Source organism: Echiichthys vipera, assembly GCF_963691815.1.
Source record: "Echiichthys vipera genome assembly, chromosome: 1".
In the NCBI taxonomy this organism is placed as follows: Eukaryota; Metazoa; Chordata; class Actinopteri; order Perciformes; family Trachinidae; genus Echiichthys; species Echiichthys vipera.
The window spans coordinates 25955669-25972317 of record NC_139826.1 but is presented as its reverse complement, the minus strand read 5'-3'; the positions used below and the strand labels follow the sequence as shown (position 1 = coordinate 25972317).

The 16649-nt window shown below is 36.5% G+C and overlaps 2 protein-coding genes across 2 annotated transcripts; both read right to left on the bottom strand.

The window, feature by feature from the left end:
• Window positions 1–4454: 4454 nt before the first annotated feature.
• Window positions 4455–5728, bottom strand: LOC310947160 (amyloid protein A-like; the record flags this gene model as incomplete). Its single annotated transcript, XM_083913871.1, has 3 exons — window positions 4455–4593; window positions 5370–5508; window positions 5641–5728. The coding sequence occupies 3 exons, from the start codon at window positions 5726–5728 to the stop codon at window positions 4455–4457; spliced, it is 366 nt and encodes a 121-aa protein (XP_083769997.1).
• Window positions 5729–11892: 6164 nt separating this feature from the next.
• LOC310959244 (amyloid protein A-like) lies at window positions 11893–13158 on the bottom strand (the record flags this gene model as incomplete). The annotated part of the gene is made up of 3 exons (XM_083930531.1): window positions 11893–12031; window positions 12800–12938; window positions 13071–13158. The coding sequence occupies 3 exons, from the start codon at window positions 13156–13158 to the stop codon at window positions 11893–11895; spliced, it is 366 nt and encodes a 121-aa protein (XP_083786657.1).
• Between the last annotated feature and the right edge of the window lie 3491 nt (window positions 13159–16649).

Here is a 16649-nt window from a genome sequence, read left to right as displayed (position 1 = left end):
CATGTTTGTCAGACCTGGTCCAGTAGCCTACAGGAGACCGGAGTCTGTTTGTCTGGTTGTTTAAACCCATCCCCTCCGGCAAATCGCACCATTAAAACAGTAATTGCAAAGGAGTTTGACTGATAGTTACCATTAGCAATTAACACTAGAGCATGAAAGTTAGCATACGTATGAAAGTTAGCTTACCTATCAAGGAGAAAGGTAGCCATTTTGGCGTGTGTTTTAATGCCATTGAACTCCTTTATCTCCGTCTATGCAGTGAATGCTTGGCCTATATTGACTCACGTTTTTCCCGTCTCCAGTCACTCAACTGCTGGAGCAAATAACACCCCCTTTACTTCACCCAGTGCCAGCCTACAGCAGCTGCACCGAACAACAGACCTGGCAACCCACAATTTCGGTGCTATTGGCTGGTCCTGTGTAAACAGAACGTGACAGAAAGTCATTACGCCCATAGACATAAAGAGTAGACGCCTCATCGAACGTTGGGCCTATTGGCGCTGACGAGCGGTGGAGCCGCCATCTTGGCCCGGTCGGCCGCTCCACTCAGTGTAAGGACAGGACACGGTTCAGCGTATTTTAATATTCATAGTGGGATTAACAGTAATAGAATATTCTGATATATGATATATGTGATGTATGATAGGTGTTTTACAAACACTATAAATATAAACACAACAATAGAAATCATTTATAGAGTATTAATAGGCTGTATTTCATACATGAATACATAAATCTCTCTCTCACTCACTCTCTCTCTTTCTCTCTCTCTCTCACACACACACACACACACACAAACACACACACACACACACACACACTCAGAGAAAATTAAAATACATATAAATCAAGAGTATCAATACAATTAGGTCAGAGAGAGAGATGACATTTTGGACACATCTAAATACAAGTCAAACAGACACACTTCCATTTAAAGCACTAAAAAAAACAAGAGCCGAACCCTATATGTTTATAAATATTTAGAAATGATCCATGCTCTGCCAGTCGCATAGTCGTGGTAGTGGAGAGGAGAGGGAGCGAGTGTGTGTGGTATAAAAATATATATAACATTTTGTTAAATCGATCATTTTCACACTGTTTTGTTCTTGCACAATTACCAATGAGAGTGTAGCTCTAATTGGTAAAGACAGTGATGTTGTAGGAGTACTTTGTATAGTATCTAAAATGACTGTGTCCTTTGTTTTTAGGCAAGGTCTAATTATGTGAATGTCTTCTTTATTACATATTTTAATTATGTAGTAATTGTATTTAATGTGCAAACAAAAACACGGGGCATAGTTCAGTAATATCCATTTTAAATTATACAAACCATTTAAGATTTTTCCTTAGTTAAATAAATGTATGACTTTTTTAACCCCTGTGGTACAACTGAACTAAAAAAGCCTGGACTCATCAGTTCTGGTTTACAAACATGTGACGTTCGTGCTGCTTTAAGTGGAGATGTGGAGAACCAAGTAAAAATGTATGGGACATTTTGTTCAGCTGTGAGAATATCGGGCACAGAGTGGAAATACATGTTCACGCTTGCCTCGTAAATCTCTAATTCATTCTTTATAATAAAGCCCACATCATGTTGCTCCTGTTTGATGAAACAGTTTAACAGCAAAGGATATTGATCAGATTCTGTCACTTCTCCTTTGATAGTCTAAACTTTAAAAAAAAAAAGTGACATGACATGAACAATTATCTCATAATTCATCTCAATGTCATGTTCAATATTTAAAAAAACAAAACTGAGAATATCTGAGGTGACCTGAGATGAACTGTCTCTGAAGTGTCTTCCTCTCATGAAACCACAGCACATCCTCCGCTGACCTAATGCTGGAAATGTGCAATCCATTTACACTAGACCACATGTACGACAACCCCTCTCCTCCCTGCTTCTCCTTTCATATCTACACAGGCATGCACACACACACACACACACACACACAGACAGACAGACAGACACACACACACACAGGCATGCACACACACACACACACACACACACACACAGACAGACAGACAGACAGACAGACAGACACACACACACACACACACACAGGCATGCACACACACATCTGGCCGGGGGGTAAATTAACTAATATTCCCACAGAGGCTAATCTCCACGCCTCTACTGTGACAAGATAATAATAATAATATAATAAGGGACAGCAGCTCCTCTGGCAGCTAAATATGTATCTACCTGCCACAGCCTGAGGGACTCACTATAACATTCAAAAATGCATGGATTTATGTATAATTGTTTAAAATTGTACTGTACCGTACTGATTATGAATTGTAATATTGTAATATTAGATTAGAGCAGGAATACGCTGCACACTGCTCTGGCATCTTGTTCCTTCTGCTGCTCAACTCATAGGCTCAACGAGTCACTCATAGAACTTATCTGGTAGGATGACCGATCCAAGATGGCGGCCGCATTTCTCGCGGCCCAACGTTCGATGCGGCATCTACTCTTTATATGTCTATGATTACGCCCATGGGTGTATTTTTTTTTAAATAGCTTTTAATAAAGATTTCACATATTAACATAGGTGTTTTTAGCCACATAAAAAAACGCTTGATGTCAAATGTTTAGTGCTAGACATAGATAGATAGCAGAATACGTTAGCTAATGTTCAGCTAGCTAACTAGGTTAAGTTGCTTGGCAACGCTAACTAGAGCTAAAGCACATGCTACCAAGATTTGCTAATAACGAGCCAAGTTTTGAGAAATGCTACACTTTATTTAACAAAACTCATCGTTTTGTTAAATACATTTTCCAGATACTCCATAGACTCAATCATGTTCACGAGGAAATATCCCATCGCTAAAACCAAAGTAACGATGACCCCTGCTCGCCACACATGGCAGCCTGAAGTGACTCATCTCAAACTAACCTAAATTCGCAAGGAAAATATCACAGGAGAAAATATATCACTCTCTTTTATGAAAACAAAAAAAAAAACAATACATTGGATTGTCAACCTATTAATTTAGTCCGCATCCATAGAGCTACATTTTCACAATCTCAGCCAAAACTGAATTTATTATCTTGTTTATAATGTTACACCCTGATATTATTTAGCCTGAAAAAATAGGTTTTACTTGTACAGTGGGTTATGGGTTTTAAAAAATATATAAATCCCCAACTGCTGCACACCTATTTTCAACTATTTGTTTGATTAAAGCAATTCTGCTGAGCTGAAGTCTAATACAGCTGAATAACGTATATCACCTGTGTGGATGTGCAGGGCCTTTGAAAGTCATTAAATCAGTAGCAAGTTTTGTAAATGTTGAGTAGGAATTTATGAATAATCAGTTCACAAAAAGTGTGAGAAACAGAGTATATTCCCACCTTTAGTATTAAATATGCAGCCTGCATTGAGATATCCGGCTCACATTTCTCTTTTCAATTCACCCCAATCCAATAGAGGTGAATGAAATTTAATTTGTGCTGCTCAAAGTTAATATTACGTTTTAAAATGCAATGTGATTCAGCATTGAAAAAAAAAAAAAAAAGCTAGCGCAAAGAAACTGACGGTTTTGTGGATTATCCAGAGTAACAGTGACCCTGTTTCTGGAAAAACATGTCACTGTGTTGTTTCATTCTAAGGTTAATTGTAATCACATTAATTATCTCTGGTACTAAACTGTATGTGCCACAATGGAGCAGCCTTGGCACAGAATAATCCATGCTGAGATGAAAATTAGTTTTTTTATTGTCATTAAATGTAATCAACATCTAACCCCATAAAGCAATTTCAGTCAAAAGCAACTGGACTTGTTTTTTTTTTGTCTAGGAAGACGTTTTACCCCTCATCCAAGAGGCTTCATCAGTTTATGTACCATCTGACCAGATGAAGCCTCTCGGATGAGAGGTGAAACGTCTTCCTAGACAAAAAAAACCAAAGACGAGTCCAGTTGCTTTTGACTGAAATTGCTTTTTGGGCATAATGATGACCTGGACAAATGAGAACATTCACAGGCTTAATCAACATCCAGTGGATCACAAGGAAGAGTCTCTCTAATTGCATCAGCCTCGGATGTCAGGTGCAGCCCTGCCACTTTGTGGCCATATCCCAACATTACAGCTGAAGGAAGCACAAAGAGCACCATCACAGATGGACAGGGAAGAAATCCGACACAAAATAGCCTACACATGTCTCAATGAACCAGACTTAATCCTCTAAAAGGCACATTAATTTCTCACTTTACATTTTCAAAAACACAAAGTTACTTGAATTATGTTTATTCAATCATCCATTCTGCAACTTTTTTTGTCAGGGAGCTGGAATAATGTCAATAACTTAGACTGGAGTCAGTATATTGTTAAATTCAGGGATTTTTATTATTTTCTGTCAAACACTGTATACTGTAACCTTATTATCAAAAACTCCAACACTAGAAATTTCTTTCATCAGTTTGATTATTAATGGTCAATGCCTTTAATATTTTTCAGGAAGTCCCGCTGGCCTGAAAACGTTGGGATCTCCTCCGTTGCGTCCATGAGCATTTGCTCTCTGATCATCAGCCGAGTCCTCGGCACCATGACCCAGTCTTTCCTGCACCCACTCTCTGCCATTACTGAAATGGGAAACTAGACAATTAATACCAACACAAGCAAAAAATGAGTACCAGCACAAAGCCTACTTACAAAGTGTTGTAAAAGGCCCCAAATCAGAAACACTTTATATTAGAGCAGCATAATATATACATTTAACTAATAATAATCTTCAGTTAAAGCAAGGCTCTGAACTAGCCAAATAAAAACAGGTTATATTGTCTTGGCCAGGAACACAGATCATCCGATAGTTCGAATTGTACATTTGCATTGGATCTTTAATAAGCTGCAGGACAGCAACACTGATTTCCCCAAATTCCAAAGATAGTGTTAAAGGAGGATGAACTACGATGTGACATGTTAGGCTGTGGGAAGAGTCTGGACCTATAATGATCACCAAATGTATCTATATTTTAGGGAGGTTTTGAGAAGGGGCCTCATTAAGGTAGGCCTGCAGATTGTTTTGATTGGATGCAATTATTGTAACCAAATGATACATATCTGGTTTTCATCTGTATAGAAATAGGAGCTATAATGCCTTTGAATTATGTTAGCTAGTGGTAGCATATACATGATAAATAATAAAGGGCTGAAAAATGGTCCCAGAGGTACTCCTCAATTTACCCGTGGCAAAACAAAAAGAAATAACAATGTGCAATATGGTGGAAATGCTATTAGATCCATCTGCATTTTTTTAACAAGAAGTATTTATTTTTGAGGGGGGGGGGGGGGGGAACAACAATATGCAACAGCCAACAATTTAAAGGCAGCTAATGCTTTCCTTCTCTTTGCTCCTCACCTGATAACCTCAGCTGCCCATCTGCCCCCTTCTCCTCTCTGGGCCGCATCGTAGTTTCCTCTGGCATGAAAGTATTTGTCTGAGTTTTTCCAGTTGGCATCCTTCATGTCACTGTATGCTCGCCACATATCACGAGCTCCTGATCAGGACAACAGACAGGGTTGAGTGAAATAATTGAGAGAATTCAGGGGGGGAAAAAATGTAAAAGGATACATGTATACAATTATACACATTGTTCCTGTGGAGACGTTAAAAAGGTCATGTTTCTAACCGTCAAAGGCTTGACCAGGAAACTGGTGCCACTGGGCATTGGTTTCCACAATGAGAATCAGAACAATTCCTGCCAGAAGCGACTTCATTGTTGTAGATGTCTAAAATGAAAACACAATCACATATACAGTAATTCATCATTAAATACAAAATGTTAAACATTTAGATTTTTCAGGTCTTTCAAACTTACTTTGCAGTTCCTGCAGAGTGTAAAGTCAGTCTTAATAGATTGTTGAGTGATTGACTTATGACTCTACTTATATTCTGCTCTGAAACAAGCTGGGTTGTAGGATTTGTCAATGATGGAAATTCCTGTGCATTTAAGGGACTGTTCGAGGTCAGAAATGTCAGGGAAACACACAGAGGATATTAGTTGTGCAACTGCCCACAAGTTTGTCAGGGACAACTGTAAGTTTTGTGTGAACAAAAAAAGTAGAAGAAATGTATGTGTTATAAAAAAAAGTATGAAATCAATTGCTGCAGTAGCTCTTTTTATATTTGTTTTGATTATTTGTTGATATCTTACGTTGTCTTCTTTAATTCACATTGTGACCTTTCAAGGAAACTGCTATAAAAAAACATTGTTGCCACTGCAGGGTTTGCTTCTGTTACTGTTGATGTAAGGATGCTTTCTATTAAAGAACTCAGCAGCACTAACCTTGTAATTGTAATTTAAGCAAGGGTCAGTTTATGTTTTTTACATACATATGTATATATATATATATCAAATTTTCACTCATCATGTTGTCCAGTAAGTTATGTTTTTCTTTGGGTGCTTTTTTGCACTTTTTACGCCAAGTTTTTAGTTTTTAATTTTTATGAATCAATGTTTTTTTTTATAGCATCCTCCTCCTCCCTCTCAAGGTTTAAATTTTCACTTTACACTATCCTTGTGTGAGAGCTTCATTATCACGTCAGACTTGCTGTAACTCCAAATCAGTAGGGGGCAGTAGTAAGCTAGTGCTGATAAACCTGAATATTTCAGGTCCTGGACCCACAGCACTTTATAAAAACATCACAGACTTTATACGCACTTTTAACTGACTTTGCACTAATTGCAGATAGTTTTTTCTTTCAATAATATGTACTCACTGTATGTACTTATTTGTATAAAATGTGTAAAACTGTAAACTTTAATAAAGTTTAAAAAAAATTAACTGAGCTCTATAAAAAAAAAGAAGTGCTGGTGCAGCTGCAGCCAAGAGAAGGTGAATAAAAGAATAAACAGAAAAAAACACATTTAATCAGGATTAACATCTTAGAAACATTAAAAAACTAGACACATTTTTGCTGTGATGTTCAGATGATAAGATAGAAGTGTAAGCACGGAAAGATGTGTGAAATTTTAGGATTGTAGGGCCTACATATCCTTTACTCCTTACACAGAACAGAATCAGACACACAACCTTCATTTCAATGCCGTTAAACACCACCCTTTGACAAAATGACAATTCATTTTTGTGAGAATTCATCAATATAAAATGTGTAACTTTTTCTTTGTGTTACAATATTTATTTTTTTTGCCAGGATCTCTTAATGCAAACAATTTATTGTCGTTTACTGTAAATATCATGAGCTCCTGACCAAAAGGTATTTTGTATTTAGTTTAATCATCATTTACGCTTAAAACAAACAAAAAACAAGAACCAATGACATGAAACAATAGGATTGACGTAGGTGTTCTTGAACATTGTGAAAAATTAACTCTGTATCATCTTTTTAAAATAAGCATACAAACTGTTTCTACAAACCCACATTTTCCTGTAGTTGACTACATTGTTTTTGTTAACTGATTGGAGCAACATCCTAAAAGATACAGTAAGTGATGATAAATAGTTTTATATTTCTTTATTATGTGCAGTTATCCATCATGTATATATCGGCATAAGTTAAATGAATATATAATATATATATATCTGGGTCTATTTTACCTTTTATTTGTATTTTTGTCATAGTCATGTCAGTTAGTCTCTTCTTGTTTGACTCTACTGCTGTAACAAGTGAATTTCCCTGGTATTAATTGGATCAAGCAAGTTAATCTTGTCTTTATTATTTTTAATTTAAAGGGTTCATACAGCACTTCTACTAGAGATGCTTTGATATTTACAGTGCTGCTGGAATCTAAACAACACTGTTTCGAAATAGAGGAAGTTTGTTGTAAAGAACAGAACACTGCATGCTATCAGAGCCTGTTTGCTTAAGGTGCTCTTTCTTTATAAAGGACATGTTGCTCTGTGGAAAACCCACTCATTGACTACTACACAGAAAAGTCCAAAGTTTCTCTGGAGCCTTATCTTAATTGTGACAGAGTTTTGGCCTTGTCAACAACATAAAAAGGTCGATTAATTTGGCTTCTTCTCTTTTATTTTAATGAAGACTTTATCTGCCCTAAGGTAAAAAAAAATATTTCAACACTGAAAACAGTGAACATACAAAGACCTTACAGGCCTACATCAAACATATTTAGATATACTGTATATGAAAACACCACACACTAGTGCTATAATAGCAGTGTGTGGGTAGTAAGTAAGTAAGCAGTAAGAAGTGCATCTTTTATTGCACATGTGTCCTTTAGTCTCCTAGAATCCTCTTATTCCTTCATTTGAATACCTAAAACTGCTTCATCCTGTCTTTCTTCTTTTATTTAATTTGATAATGGAAATCTTTTTCCTAAATGACTGTGCTTAATCCCATCCTTTAAAATAATAATACATAATACAATATTTAAGAAATAATAGTTTTAGGGAACAATCAATATGTTTAAATCATATTACTAGATGAAAGTCAGTGAAAAAAAACTTTCTTTGTCGAACAAAACGGCATTGTGTAAGAGGGACTGCCTTTTTAGAGAAAGAGCACATGCAAGATATTATGTCTTTGATTGATATCATTATATGTTGTTCTGGTTGTGGCAGAGCGAACATGAATATCCATTATGACCCTTCAATAACCCACTGAAACTGCAGCTTGAGTGACAGCACTGACCCGTCTGTACCCTCTAAGCCTCTTATCACACCCTCTCTGAGGCTGCTCTTTGTGCAGCTGTGATGTCGAATCAGCTCCTGAGCTTTTAAACAGCGATTTTCTTTTCATCAGAACGATCTCTTCTTGTCTGACAGTCCCCAAAGAAATTTAAGTCAAAAGCAACTGGACTTGGTTATTTGCCTAGGAAGACATTTCAAGAGGCTTCATCAGTTCGTTTATGCATCTGACCAGGCTGGGACTGGTCCGATGCTGGTCCGGCTTGGGACCAGTCCCAGCCTGGTCAGATACATAAATTAACTGATGAAGCCTCTTGGATGAAAGGGGAAACCTCTTCCCAGACAAATAACCTGATCTGATGACTTTAAAAATACCTTGAATTTCTGAGTGCTCATGAACCTCGCTTTTATTATTTGAAATAATACTGTACATAACCTCCATCCTAAAACTTGACACTGTACCATCATGCCATTCATCTGTATCTATTACATTTACTCATACAATCATCACAAATACAATAGGTCACTCGCCCTAATTAATGCTATATTATTCGATAATACAACATCCCACACACTGAGTAAATCTGTGTGAAGACATTATGAAATGTCAATGAAAACCCTGGAGGATTAAAGCACGGCTCTATTTGTGCTGATAAATGTGTTTTAAGCTCGGAGAAGACACTGTGACACGCTAATAAATATTCATCACAGAGATAGTGTGTGAGGAAAAATTGAGGGGGGGGGGGCTGATGCAATGAGGAGCTTGAAACAGGAAAAGTTGTTTGTGTGGTCTTAGTTGGTAACTCTACCATTTGCTTTTGGTATGTTACGCTAAATAAATCCTCTAGATGTCGCTGTGTATTAAAATAGTTTGACTTTTCCAGTTGCCTTCAGGCAGTTAGTAACAAAAAAAGTCACTCCAGACAGACACACTAAGGGCTGTGGGTTGATGGGATATTTTTCGACAAACGGTCTTTATAAAACAGAAGAAAATCTAATAAGGGTCAAATACTTTTCTAAAAACATGCTCAAACAGTTGAATGGTCCTTTACCATCGTAAGCTGGTAATTAAAAAAGGCCACTTCTTATACAACAATAATATTCTGATTTGTGGTGATACATTTAATGCTATTCCATTATGATTAAATAAGATACATGCAGTCAAAAGAAATCTTTCATATGTAGACCACAAATCACAAATAAAGAAATTTGCCTCAAAGAACTTTACAATCTGCACCACGTGACCCCCTAGAAGTTGAGATATGCACTGAATGTTGTATAAAGCAGATGTATTAAATAATGAATAAACATTTTGTTGCAATACAATCATATCAGTTACCAGCTGACCATAGTAAGATCATAATCTAGTGACATGCAGATAGTTTTGCTTTCGGGCTGTGAGAACTTTGTCAGTGACTTCCTCCATACCTCCACAGAGCTGGGTCTGTCAGACGTGCCTGTTATAGGGAAGGTTTTCGTTGCCACCGTACTCTACGGAGGAATTGTTGGGTCTATGTTGATCTTAAATAAGTCATAGAGTATGGTCTATACCTACTCTGTAAAGTGTCCTGAGATAACTTTTGTTAGGATTTGGCACTATAAATCAAAATGAATTGAACTGAATTGAATGACAAAAACTGTAGACAGATGAATCCCATGTTACACAACATTAGGACAGAACAGAAAAAAACTATCCAGCTTTATAGTCATTTGAATTGTTTTTAAATTCTTCCTTGTCACTCTTAAATCTCATGTAATGTATATTATATTCACATCAATCATATTAATATTTTTGTTACATGTTATTTTCCTTTCACTGCTAGTGAACCATGCACATTGTAAGTTTAGTTATATCAGTCAAAGGTTATGACATTTAAATTATCATTTACTTTGCACCTGGTGTATCTTGATTATATATATTTGACAGTCTAATAATGGATAGGAGGAAGGATCACCCCCAACAGCACCCAGCTGACTGCCACTGATTGATGTGTAACACTAGAGACCGCCAGTGAGCCACGTTATGCGCGTGGCTCTTGGCGAACGTGAACTGTGAGTAAATGTGCCTTATCGACTGTATGGGCCTATTGGCTGTAATGGCATGATGGTGATAATGAAAGCCCACATGTTGCTCGTGACACTGACACTAATGGAAAAAAAGGCTCAACACGTAAGCGAGGGATGGAAGGATACAACTTCGGCAGGTTGTGCGTAAAGGGTATATTTCTTTGCAGGTATTCATCGGTGACTCACATTAATTATCTCTGTTACTAAACTGTATCAGCCACAATGGAGCAGCCTTGGCACAGAATTATCCATGCTGAGATGAAAATGTGTTTTTTTATTGTCATTAAAATTAATCAACATCTAACCCCATAAAGCAATTTCAGTCAAAAGCAACTGGACTTGTTTTTTTTTTTGTCTAGGAAGACGTTTCACCTCTCATCCAAGAGGCTTCATCAGTTTATGTACCATCTGACTAGATGAAGCCTCTCGGATGAGAGGTGAAACGTCTTCCTAGACAAAAAAAAAACAAAAACGAGTCCAGTTGCTTTTGACTGAAATTGCTTTTTGGGCATAACGATGACCTGGACAAATGAGAACATTCACAGGCTTAATCAACATCCAGTGGATCACAAGGAAGATTCTCTCTAATTGCATCAGCCTCAGATGTCAGGTGCAGCCCTGCCACTTTGTGGCCATATCCCAACATTACAGCTGAAGGAAGCACAAAGAGCACCATCACAGATGGACAGGGATGAAATCTGACACAAAATAGCCTACACATGTCTCAATGAACCAGACTTAATCCTCTAAAAGGCACCTTAATTTCTCACTTTACATTTTCAAAAACACTAAGTTACTTGAATTATGTTTATTCAATCATCCATTATGCAACTTTCTTTGTCAGGGAGCTGGAATAATGTCAATAACTTATACTGGAGTCAGTATATTGTTAAATTCAGGGATTTTTGTCATTGTCTTCTTCTGTAGGTTTGGGCTGGGTCAAAAAACTGTCTTTTGTGGGTGCATACATAAGTGAGTTATCTGAGATTAGTCTATTTCTTGCAGTAGTGATCACTGGTGGTTAAGAGGCAGGAGATGAGAGGTGTTTGGTAACAACAAACAGAACAGGGTTAAGATCTCATGACAAAACAAAACTTCTGTTGTAAATGTATTTTCTGTCAAACACTGTATACTGTAACCTTATTATCAAAAACTCCAACACTAGTAATTTCTTTCATTAGTTTTATTATTGATGGTCAATGCCTTTAATATTTTTCAGGAAGTCCCGCTGGCCTGAAAACGTTGGGATCTCCTCCGTTGCGTCCATGAGCATTTGCTCTCTGATCATCAGCAGAGTCCTCGGCACCATGACCCAGTCTTTCCTGCACCCACTCTCTGCCATTACTGAAATGGGAAACTAGACAATTAATACCAGCACAAGCAAAAAACAAGTACCAGCACAAAACCTACTTACAAAGTGTTGCAAAAGGCCCCAAATCAGAACACTTTATATTAGAGCAGCATAATATATACGTTTAACTAATAATAATCTTCAGTTAAAGCAAGGCTCTGAACTAGCCAAATAAAAACAGGTTATATTGTCTTGGGCAGGAACACAGATCATCCGATAGTTCGAATTGTACATTTGCATTGGATCTTTAATTAGCTGCAGGACAGCAACACTGATTTCCCCAAATTCCAAAGATAGTGTTAAAGGAGGATGAACTATGATGTGACATGTTAGGCTGTGGGAAGAGTCTGGACCTATAATGATCACCAAATGTATCTATATTTTAGGGAGGTTTTGAGAAGGGGCCTCATTAAGGTAGGCCTGCAGATTGTTTTGATTGGATGCAATTATTGTAACCAAATGATACATATCTGGTTTTCATCTGTATAGAAATAGGAGCTATAATGCCTTTGAATTATGTTAGCTAGTGGTAACATATACATGAAAAATAATAAAGGGCTGAAAAATGGTCCCAGAGGTACTCCTCAATTAACCCGTGGTAAAACAAAAAGAAATAACAATGTACAATAGGGTGGAAATGCTATTAGATCCATCTGCAGTTTATTAACAAGAAGCATTTATTTTTGAGGGGGGGGGGACAACAATATGCAACAGCCAACAATTTAAAAGCAGCTAATTCTTTCCTTCTCTTTGCTCCTCACCTGATAACCTCAGCTGCCCATCTGCCCCCTTCTCCTCTCTGGGCCGCATCGTAGTTTCCTCTGGCATGAAAGTATTTGTCTGAGTTTTTCCAGTTGGCATCCTTCATGTCACTGTATGCTCGCCACATATCACGAGCTCCTGATCAGGACAACAGACAGGGTTGAGTGAAATAATTGATAGAATTCAGGGGGGGAAAAAATGTAAAAGGATACATGTATACAATTATACATATTGTTCCTGTGGAGACGTTAAAAAGGTCATGTTTCTAACCGTCAAAGGCTTGACCAGGAAACTGGTGCCACTGGGCATTGGTTTCCACAATGAGAATCAGAACAAGTCCTGCCAGAAGCGACTTCATTGTTGTAGATGTCTAAAATGAAAACACAATCACATATACAGTAATTCATCATTAAATACAAAATGTTAAACATTTAGATTTTTCAGGTCTTTCAAACTTACTTTGCAGTTCCTGCAGAGTGTAAAGTCAGTCTTAATAGATTGTTGAGTGATTGACTTATGACTCTACTTATATTCTGCTCTGAAACAAGCTGGGTTGTAGGATTTGTCAATGATGGAAATTCCCGTGCATTTAAGGGACTGTTCGAGGTCAGAAATGTCAGGGAAACACACAGAGGATATTAGTTGTGCAACTGCGCACAAGTTTGTCAGGGACAACTGTAAGTTTTGTGTGAACAAAAAAAGTAGAAGAAATGTATGTGTTATAAAAAAAAGTATGAAATCAATTGCTGCAGTAGCTCTTTTTATATTTGTTTTGATTATTTGTTGATATCTTATGTTGTCTTCTTTAATTCACGTTGTGACTTTTCAAGGAAACTGCTATAAAAAAATAATTGTTGCCACTGCAGGGTTTGCTTCTGTTACTGTTGATGTAAGGATTCTTTCTATTAAAGAACTCAGCAGCACTAACCTTGTGATTGTAATTTAAGCAAGGGTCGGTTTATGTTTTTTAAATACATATGTACATATATATATATATATCACATTTTCACACATCATGTTGTCCAGTAAGTTATGTTTTTCTTTGGGTGCTTTTTTGCCCTTTTTACGCCCAGTTTTTAGTTTTTAATTTTTATGAATCAATGTTTTTTTTTATAGCATCCTCCTCCTCCCTCTCAAGGTTTAAATTGTCACTTTACACTAGCCTTGTGTGAGAGCTTTATTATCATGTCAGACTTGCTGTAACTCCAAATCAGTAGGGGGCAGTAGTAAGCTGGTGCTGATAAACCTGAATATTTCAGGTCCTGGACACACAGCACTTTATAAAAACATCACGGACTTCATACGCACTTTTAACTGACTTTGCACTATTTGCAGATATTTTTTTCTTTCTATAATATGTACTCACTGTATGTTCTTATTTGTATAAAATGTGTAAAACTGTAAACTTTAATAAAGTTTAAAAAAAATTAACTGAGCTCTATAAAAAAAGAAGAAGTGCTGGTGCAGCTGCAGCCAAGAGAAGGTGAATAAAAGAATACACAGAAAAAACACATTTAATCAGGATTAACATCTTAGAAACATTAAAAAAACTAGACACATTTTTGCTGTGATGTTCAGATGATAAGATAGAAGTGTAAGCACAGAAAGATGTGTGAAATTTTAGGATTTACACAGAACAGAATCAGACACACAAACTTAATTTTATTAACCATTACCCTTTGACAAAATGACAATTCATTTTTGTGAGAATTCATCAATATAAAATGTGTAACTTTTTCTTTGTGTTACAGAATATATTTTTTTTGCCAGGATCTCTTAATGCAAACAATTTATTGTCTTTTACTGTATATATCATGAGCTCCTGACCAAAAGGTATTTTGTATTTATTTTAATCATCATTTACGCTTAAAACAAACAAAAAACAAGAACCAATGACATGAAACAATAGGATTGACATAGATGTTCTTGAACATTGTGAAAAATAAACTCTGGATCATCTTTTAAAAATAAGCATACACACTGTTTTTACAAACCCACATTTTCCTGTAGTCGACTACATTGTTTTTGTTAACTGATTGGTGCAACATCCTAAAAGATACAGTAAGTGATGATAAATAGTTTTATATTTCTTTATTATGTGCAGTTATCCATCATGTATGTATCGGCATGAGTTAAATGAATATATAATATATATATATATATATATATATATATCTGGGTCTATTTTACTTTTTATTTGTATTTTTGTCATAGTCATGTCAGTTAGTCTCTTCTTGTTTGACTCTACTGCTGTAACAAGTGAATTTCCCTGGTATTAATTGGATCAAGCAAGTTAATCTTGTCTTTATTATTTTTAATTTAAAGGGTTCATACAGCACTTCTACTAGAGATGCTTTGATATTTACAGTGCTGCTGGAATCTAAACAACACTGTTTCGAAATAGAGGAAGTTTGTTGTAAAGAACAGAACACTGCATGCTATCAGAGCCTGTTTGCTTAAGGTGCTCTTTCTTTATAAAGGACATGTTGCTCTGTGGAAAACCCACTCATTGACTGCTACACAGAAAAGTCCAAAGTTTCTCTGGAGCCTTATCTTAATTGTGACAGAGTTTTGGCCTTGTCAACAACATAAAGGGGGTCGATTAATTTGGCTCCTTCTATTTTATATTAATGAAGACTTTATCTGCCCCAAGGTAAAAAAAATATATTTCAACACTGAAAACAGTGAACATACAAAGACCGTACAGGCCTACATCAGACATATTTAGATATACTGTATATGAAAACACCACACACAAGTGCTATAAAAGCAGTGTGTGGGTAGTAGTAAGTAAGCAGTAAGAAGTGCATCTTTTATTGCACATATGTCCTTTAGTCTCCTAGAATCCTCTTATTCCTTCATTTGAATACCTAAAACTGCTTCATCCTCTCTTTCTTCTTTTATTTAACTTGATAATGGAAATCTTTTTCCTAAATGACTGTGCTTAATCCCATCCTTTAAAATAATAATACATAATACAATATTTGAGAAATAATAGTTTTAGGGAACAATCAATATGTTTACATCATATTACTAGATGAAAGTCAGTGAAAAAAAACTTTCTTTGTCGAACAAAACGTCATTGTGTAAGAGGGCCTGCCTTTTTAGAGAAAGAGCACATGCAAGATATTATGTCTTTGATTGATATCATTATATGTTGTTTTGGGTGTGGCAGAGCAAACATTAATATCCATTATGACCCTTCAATAACCCACTGAAACTGCAGCTTGAGTGACAGCACTGACCCGTCTGTACCCTCTAAGCCTCTTATCACACCCTCTCTGAGGCTGCTCTTTGTGCAGCTGTGATGTCGAATCAGCTCCTGAGCTTTTAAACAGCGATTTTCTTTTCATCAGAACGATCTCTTCTTGTCTGACAGTCCCCAAATAAATTTAAGTCAAAAGCAACTGGACTTGGTTATTTGCCTAGGAAGACATTTCAAGAGGCTTCATCAGTTCATTTATGCATCTGACCAGGCTGGGACTGGTCCGATGCTGGTCCGGCTTGGGACCAGTCCCAGCCTGGTCAGATACATAAATTAACTGATGAAGCCTATTGGATGAAAGGGGAAACCTCTTCCCAGACAAATAACCTGATCTGATGACTTTAAAAATACCTTGACTTTATGAGTGCTCATGAACCTCGCTTTTATTATTTGAAATAATACTGTACATAACCTCCATCCTAAAACTTGACACTGTACCATCATGCCATTCATCTGTATCTATTACATTTACTCATACAATCATCACAAATACAATAGGTCACTCGCCCTAATTAATGCTATATTATTTGATAATACAACATCCCACACACTGAGTAAATCTGTGTAAAGACATTATGAAATGT